The 8,820-nt window shown below is 40.2% G+C and overlaps 1 protein-coding gene across 4 annotated transcripts in view; it reads right to left on the reverse strand.

The window, feature by feature from the left end:
* The window catches only part of RXF12 (glycosyl hydrolase family 10 protein / carbohydrate-binding domain-containing protein), a 70,015-nt gene extending 62,636 nt beyond the window's left edge, over positions 1–7,379 (reverse strand). The window contains exons 1-2 of one of the 4 annotated variants that reach the window (XM_087662623.1): positions 7,037–7,379; positions 4,003–4,351 (exon numbers count right to left, since the gene is read on the reverse strand). In XM_087662623.1, coding sequence (XP_087518749.1) covers positions 4,003–4,328 — 326 coding nt within the window. In that variant the 5' untranslated portion in view covers positions 4,329–4,351; positions 7,037–7,379. Of the gene's footprint in view, positions 1–4,002; positions 4,352–6,077; positions 6,960–7,036 lie in introns of those variants that run through there. The other 3 variants (XM_087662621.1, XM_087662620.1, XM_087662622.1) reach the window with 3 other exon arrangements.
* Between the last annotated feature and the right edge of the window lie 1,441 nt (positions 7,380–8,820).

Below are 8,820 nucleotides of genomic sequence, written 5' to 3' on the forward strand. Positions count from 1 at the left end.
TGCCTCTCAGGATAGTCGAGATGCCACCCAAGAGAGTCAAGGCACCACTCGAGAGAATTCAATAGGTGCCACTTGAAATAGTTTGTGCCTATAAATATAGCATTGACTCCACCCATTCATCATCCCACTCCTTCATTCCTTCCAACATTCCATCATTCTCTCTCCACATTTCTCCCTTCTCTCTCCAACCTCTCCACTGTTGTTCACACCCCTCAGGAGGACATTACAATTCATGGCCAGCTTTCACCATCTCCATCCCTCCTGCTACCGGGTGCCTTGTCTTCATCACCCTCAAGCTTGCGTTTTTGGTGGCAGACCTTCTCTCTCCTACTAGCAGCATCACTCGACAGTTGGTGTCTACTATAGCTCCAAGCATCTGTGTTTGGGGTTTTCTGGCCTCCACAAACTGCGTTTATCCCTCTCATGATTGCTCCTCTATCAAGTATTAGCTCTGCACCTAGCATCATCTTTTTGCCTACGTTTGGCAATTCCTCCACCTAGCGGCAGCCCTCGTTTATCTAGCATCATCTTCAAATTTGCCTTTTGCATACTGGATGCTCCTGTTTCATCTGGCGACCTTCACCATCATCAAGCATCAACTATATGGTGGCGTTTTGCTATCTAGACCCCTTTCCAGCATCAATATCGGCTCTGACAAACACCTGCTATCATAGGAGACTGCGTTTGCAATTCTTGCTTCACCAAAGGTTGGTTTTTGTCATCAGACATGCCATCCTGTTAATCCTCATCTTCTGGAGTATGCATTCATAATTGGTGATCAACTTCTTTCACTCCAAAACCTAAGAGAACTGCATTCCACTCCCTTGACCATTGTACTTCACCTTCAGTATTTACATTCAATATCCTACTACTGGAGGATTGCATTTTGCTCCCTTCACTATGTAAATTCATTGCAAGTATTGCTATCTCATTTAGACAAGACAATGCAGTTAGCTTCAGAGCTTCAGCTCCACCATATCAGCTTGATTCACTTAACATGATTCAATGATTCATCATTCCTCTTCTTTTTCTATGTTTTTTGAGTTTCTCTTCTCTCTGTGTTTGCCATACACGTGTTTCTCCCTGCAAATCCTACTCTCTCTGGTTCACTTTCACAACAGTCATATTTTGGCATGGTCAAGCTTGAGATCTCCAATAAACAAACTCTGCCTTCAATTTGTGTGAAATCCATTCCAGGAAGTGCTTCAACTAAATATCGACACCAAAGGATACCCTAGATGCCTAGTGGCATTGCCACGGGGTGTAACTACACCCTACCATCCCAATGTCTGCAAGTCCGATGTAGTACAACTGGTAAGGAAGGATTTTGAGGATTAGTATGAAGGCCAATTGCATGCCCAAAAAGATTGATTTCAAACAACCAATGGCTTGTGGAGATTGTCCCTTTCCGCTTTCAAGATCATGAAAGTATCATCAGCCAATGACTAGCCAACAAAGTACTGACCAAAAGGAAGGGATAAGTCAACCAACTGTCTAGTGTCGACCACATGGGATAACATGGTGAGGATTGGATGGGTTGCCACAGCAAAAAACGAAGAGCGCAAAGGACAACTTGTTGAGAAACTACTTCAATTTATACACTTCATTTAGGGTTTCGCACTAACAGCCCCAAAAAGGGTTGGTGTCCACATTTTGGCCATTTTTTCAGTGGACGCTCACACAATGGTGCACCACCCTAGGCAGCTTATGCCTATAAATAGGCAGAGTCACTTCATTTATCCTCTCACCAGCCCCTTCCATTGCCCTCATACCCCTTCAAGGGGACATTGCGGTTCATGGCTCATGGCTGCCTTCATCCTCCTCTTCTACTTCAAGTGCCTTGCTCCAGCATCAAGCTTTGCATCTCATTTTTGCAGCCTGGCTTCTCCTCCATCACCTGGCTTCACTTGTCTATCATAGGGGCTGCTAGGACTTGCATTTTTGTAGCTTGGCTCCTCCTCCATCACCTAGCATCACAAGGGCTATTGGGACCTGCATTTTTGTAGCCTTGCTTCTCCATCACCTAGCACTACTTGTCTATCACAAAGGCTGTTGGGACCTGCGTTTTTGTAGCCCCGCTCATCCTCCATCATTTGGCGTTATCATTATCCACTTGGCACGACACATTCGGGCTACTCTCCTTGCGTTTGATAGCTCCAACACTCTGGGATTTGCGTTTTGCTACCCAGGTCAATCCCCGGCATCAAAGGACTACATCCCTATCTGACCGAGTGTGTAATGGCAAGGGCTCTGTGACACCACCATTCTGCATAACCCACAAACCATCAATATAATAGTGTATATCAAATGTGACATACATGGACCAAAGCTCACAATGTGCATAAATTCCATAAGAAAAGACATGGACCAAGTAGTTAAAAGCTTCTTCCAAGTGTAACTAAACCATGACCACCTCCTGATTGGAATGCTTTGCATAGTCGATACCCATCTGCACATTCAACACATTGTGCAAAATATTTCTGCCCTTGATGAATCCATACTAATGGGGATACACAATGGCAAGAAGATGCTTATGGAGACGATTAGCCATTACCTTCGAAAAAAAATTATACATGGGCCCCATCAAAGAGATTAGTCTCCACTGCTTCAACATTGACAGAGAAGGGACTTTCGGAATGAATTTGATAAACCCTTCCTTCCAAGATCCAAGCATGATCCCCATCTCCCAAATCTACTAACACTAGGCAAAACACGATCCCTAACCAAGGGATAAAAAATCAAACGAACATGGGAAATCTACTCTAAAGGAGCCTATGTGGAACCAAGAAGTTCCAAAAAATAGCTTTTGCACGTATGCACAATGGTCTGTGGAATTGCAAATCTGTAACCATTCAACCTTCTACTTGCTGAAGTCTAACCATGTTTTCTCGGGCTGGCAATGCATGTAAGCCTCAATGAGACTAACAAGAATGATCTTGTAAATTCAGTCAAGGTTTCTACTTTAGCCTGCTGATAAAATCTCATAGCTGAAACTGTTTAATAAGATCAGCCAACCTCGCTGCCAACGAAAGCAGAAAATCGTCCTCTAGAAAATCAAGCAACAAGGAATGAACCATCCGTTACAGCCCGTCAACGCTGCCTGCAAAGGGAAGCATGATGAATGCCATACTACAAAGGTCCAAGCAACCCACTGCACATTATAAATCAATTGCTCAAAGAGTGACTACCCTTAGATTGGAAGTCAAGCAGGGATCTGTCAAGCGATTGCCCCATGTAACCATCAAAAACCTTATGTTTTGGGTAAGACAAATTGAAACGTGATGGTAGCCTGCCTAGAATCTCTGCAAAAGGAGCAATGGGTTGTGCAAGGATCTCAAACTGCAAGGGAAAGTGATCTGACAAAACATATTGTTGCAGTAATCTCATCACCAGAATCTCTGGCAGAAAAGCATGATCCTGCATATTTGCAGCTTTAAATTAAGCTTTCCAAAGACTGGTAGCCAATTCCTCCTAGCAGAACAAGAGCTGCCATGAAACAGAACCTTCATACCTAAGGTGTACATCTGAGAGAAGAAGCTATGTCAAGGACTTTTTCTATTCTTCTATGCTGTACCGGTGCCAGCCACCGCCCATTGTGTTGCTAAACACGAAAAGGCAAAGCACTACAGAACACTTGCTACTATAATGCTGTACACCAAAATGACATGGGCCAACTTTGCAGTCCGTGATAAATCAACTCCTCCCTGCCACTAGACCTCCACTTCTAGTTGATGGCCTCAACTGAGTCAAGCCTAACTTTCCTAGATTAAGAGCAGATAATACTTTTCCAAAACTCCAGTGCAAAAACATGCAACTTGATGCAGAAGAGGGTCTGTGATGTTTTGTAAGCTGGTGAATCGAGAGTAGGTTGATAATGAAGAAAATGAATTTTCATGGAAATAAGGAAGATTTGGAGAAGCCAAACAAAGAGCAGGCATCTCAAACAAGGAATACAACACCAACAAGCTAGTATAGGTTAGCGAAAAGGCAAACACTACTTACTTTCCAACTGGTAAGTATTTTGTTGCAGAACCAGGAGATTCCATTCGCAAAGTTGCCCTTACTTCTGCATGAGTCAGCAAGTTGTTCGAAACCCTCAAGATAACTGTTACATTGTACTTCACATCAGGTTTAACACGGGCACTGAGTTCTTGTTCCAACCCTTGCCAGGTCTCCTTTCTGTTTGTAACAACGCAGATGGGCTCCTCTTCCAACTTTTCACCTTTTGAGTCATGGTATTGTCTAGATGGGTAAAGTGTGCACATATTCCCATTCCATCCATGGACGCCCAGCTTGAAATTTGGATTAAATATAATATTCTGTTCCATTGACTTTCTTCAAATCGGAAAACCTGACAGCAAACTGTGAATCAGAAACTTGAGCCCGGTAAGAGCCTAGAGGTTAAAATAATGGAATGCATAATGGACTTCCAAAATGCACAGAATGCATACAGACTACTTATCATTCAAACCAAATTACTTAAGTTCCACACCATAGACCCAAGCCGGATTCACTTATGGAAGACTGCATTAGACAGATCAGTCACACAATGACTCTCGTAAACACAGCAAGGCCAGATTGTTCCACAAGGTTATTGACATAAGAGCAAAAGATGGAAGCTCAGTACACTTTTACTGTCTGGCTTCTCTTTGAAATCCAGACGATAAGACTGTCACCATCACAAAACTTAGCTTCACTCTACAATATGCACAGACAGAGCATGTCCAACAAGGGTGCATGGTGTGTGCTGGAGCATTGCCCAAAAATAAAAAGAAAAGCTCCTTCCTCCTCTCATCCACCATATCAATCGAACAGTCCACTCTAAGCAAATAACTCAAGTACAACAATCCACTATAAAATAACTTGAGTACCTTCCTCCTAACTCCGCTTAAGTAGAACCAATTTTTACAAATTAAAGTCATGTTTCATCCTGCCACCATAACATGCCTTAGAAGCAAATGTTTAGAAATGTAAATTGTTTCCTTTGTCGAAACTTACTACTGAGTGTTGACTTGCAAATAATGATGTATACACGTGCTTCAAGCAGTTGGACAGAAAAAATAAATAAGATTCTTTTACAGCTATCAAAATTCTGGGATATACTACAGCTTATAGTTATATCCCACTGTTAGCCCAAATATCATTCAAGTAATTTCCTTAGATGATGAGGTTTTATCATAACTCTATAAGTAATTCACACTGTCCTAAGCCCCACTGCAAATTGGTGGAATCTAATGCATGCTTGCATCTATCACATGCCACCTGCTACAGTGTTCACACATGTGCATGAATTCAGTTTCTGGTCTGTAGGAGTACTGATTGCTGGAGAGAAAGCACTGCATGTGACAGAGCTCTACGCATAAATGTTTATGACCCTCCTCTTGTGCCATCCTACAGCTATGCTACCCATAGTTACAGGCACAAGAAAGCTATGAAAGTGCAACCGTACACACCTAGAATCATGGTAATGTCACTAATATAGTAAACAACTCGTACAAATCAGGGTGAAAAAGATGAACATTATTAGTGTGTATTCAACGCCAGGATCCAGCTGGTGTATACATCTCCTTAACATGCAATGCTGGTCTTGCAAGAAGACACAATCTGTTGGCTATCACTTTCCTTCCAGATGTTTGGGTTCATGAAGAACCTGCATATTATTGAGCATGAAATGAATTACATCTCTGCCAGATCGTTAGACCAGAAGGGAATACATTAGAATTGACGTGTAAGATTTAATCTAAGTCCATCTTGTATTCAATTGATAAGTCTAAGAGCTTGTAACCATTTTAAATCAACTGGGGTTTACAACATGCCACCTCTTTCTTTCAGCATCAACCCGTCAAAATTTTGCGTTTTTTCAACTGAAAAACAGATCTCCTGAATGTTGCCGGGAATGTGCACAAGTGCTGTGTGAAAAACTGTTACACCTTGTTTCCCTAAACATAAGGTATGAGAACTGTAAGAGCAGACATTACTGCCGCACAGACACTTCGGATTAAAGAGATTAATAAAATCAGATGCATTTCATCCTGTGGATACAGACACTGTTAAACTAAAGCTAGGTTAGGTTTCACCTTCCAAAATATATGTTTGCTGAATCAGTTCCTCACAAACAGAGACATGGAGCTTTGGCAGGTGATAAAGTAGGCAAGACACATATGACATAGTTCCAAACCTCATCAACCAGCACAGATAGTATCCAGATATTGCTAAAACAATTAGGGCTTCATTCACAATAGTCGCTTCTTTCCTGACATATCACTATTGTCCAATCAACTTCTGTAGCCAAATCACCTTCCATTCTGAAAATACACTTCTTGCCACCCTTCTGAAAAGTTTCCACGCTCCACCTACTGCTTGTTTAATTATGCTTTCGATTACCTGGCTGTACTCCTTGTGTGTCTGCTTATATGCTTTAAACCAGAGACATAATTACCTGTTTCTCAAGGGCTGCAAATGCCGTCTGCAATATAATCCATTGTCTACCGAAATTTAACAGTTTGCATCTACACATGGGGTGCTGCTCACAAGAAATCGGTCAAAAGTACTACTACACATTTTGCGCATTGAATGGTTTGATCATTTCAAGCCATTAGCATCACAGGCGAACAGAGCTGGAACTTGAAAATGTCATAGAAATACAATTTTGGGGAATCGGCTTGGCCTCTTGAGTGCCTGGCGGAGAGCAGTTTGCCTCGTTTAGAATCTTGTCATTCGCCTATGTTAAACAGAATGGTCTGGCTTGTTTAGCAGGCACATTCGAACGAGGCATTATTGAAACTCCGACAGGCAGGCTATGGCATTCTTCAGAATCGCAAGATCACTTGAGAGGCAGGCTTCAGAGATGCAAAATCAGCCTAATCTTAGAAGATTAGTAGAGTGCATTTTAAAAATTCAGCATAATGTTGGTGTGACACATGAGAGCAGACTAGAAATGACAAAACTCCCTACTGCACCATTTGCTTGGCCTGAGGAAGACGGCTTGCAGTAAATCAGAAGCCTTTTCATGACGGTTTCTTTGATGCACACTTACAATTTGCAGACGTATACCAAGCAAAGCTCAGGGCACTGAAGATGGGATGTCGCCGCGTCACAGAGAAAGTGCTCTTCAAGCGTGCGCAGCTCTCTCTCTCTCTCTCTCTCTCTCTCTGTGTGAGAAGAGAACAACGGTACCAATCTGCTGACGGATCTAGTCTCGTCAATGGCGAAGCATACGAAGCCGCAGGGAGCAACATTGGGAGAAGAAAGTGCTGTCGCCATCCCCCTATTGCCGCACGTCACGCGCACGCCATCACCATTCGCGCCATTGTCGTAAGTGAGCTGACGTGCGTGGAACATTTTTGGGAACCAATAATAAAACACCTTGGCCTTTCTCTCCTCATTGCATTTGGGCTGTGATATGCACTTATGTGTGGCTCCAAGCTGCAGAGATAGCGCACATACATCCGTTTCCTTGTGCATACCTTGGCTCTTAAAGATTTGTAAAGCTTCTTCCAAGGTTTATTAATAAACCAACACGAAATCTAGGAAGAACACTGCCTCTTAAAGATTTGTAAAGCTTCTTCCGAGGTTCATTAATAAACCAACACAAAACGTAGGACGAACATTGGCGCAAATGACAAGCATCGGGTATTGCAATCTATGCTAAACTCCTCTCCTACCATGCAGTAGCAATTCAACTTCAAAGGGCTTCACACTATGAGCTTCAAATTACACCTCAAACTATAGTAGCGCAATTTGGAGGCGATCCTTCTCATGTAACAAAAATAATATTATGAAAATTGCTATGAACATCATATGATTTTATATTTATTTATTTTTAGGTTTTCTTTGCTTATTTGTCATATAATCACGTCATGTTACATACAAGCACTACGTATAATACTAGATGTATTACACTTGGTAGATACATGGCAGAGAACTAATATATTTCATATTGTGGTGAGTATCATATTATTAAGGTATGGATAATCTCTACGTGAATTTATACTATAAGCATAATGTACAAAAGTATGTATTTACACAGTATTATAATATATATACATTATATAACTTATATATACAATATTAGAAAATGACTTATATAACTTTTAATTATTTATAACTCTCTAGTTATTACCTTTAGCTAATTAAATATACTTACAAAGCTTTTCACCTAACTAGGCCTTCTAGACGACCTAGAGTTGGTAAATTGTCCAAACTCAAACCAATGTAGACACCTAACTTTCTAACAAGGCAACTCTCACTCCAATTGGAATTTGCATATACTTTTAAAATAAAAGTTGTAGCTATTACCAATATCTATAACTTGTATTCAAGATTGTTTTGCTTAGATGTACATAGTTTTTAAGTTTATATCAGCCAAACTCGACCTCTTAAGCTAGTTTTACAATTTTGTTTAAAAACATTCTCTCTCGTCATTTTCTAATATTTATTTGGTCAAATATTTCTTGTTTCTAGGACATACTTAATTAATATATTTTGTAGATCATTAGAAAATATTAAAGTTTTATTTGATGTATATTATTCTTATCATTCATGATTTTTTAGATATTTCAACCTTAAGATATCCATAACTCAAATTTTACTTCAATAACTAAAATAATAGCTTTACATATTTACATTAAGTAGTTATTATTTGTTATATATATATATATATATATATATATATATATATATATATATATATATATATATATACTTTATCTATATTAGGTAGATATTATTTATTTAATATCTTTGAAAGTTATCTTCATTAAAAGATAAACCCCCTTGATGTTGTTGCCTATGTATTCTTAGTTAGTTCTATCAAAATCT

This window comes from Lygodium microphyllum, chromosome 22 (assembly GCF_053477565.2).
Source record: "Lygodium microphyllum isolate KBCC chromosome 22, Lygodium_microphyllum_v1.1.10, whole genome shotgun sequence".
NCBI classification, from domain to species: Eukaryota; Viridiplantae; Streptophyta; class Polypodiopsida; order Schizaeales; family Lygodiaceae; genus Lygodium; species Lygodium microphyllum.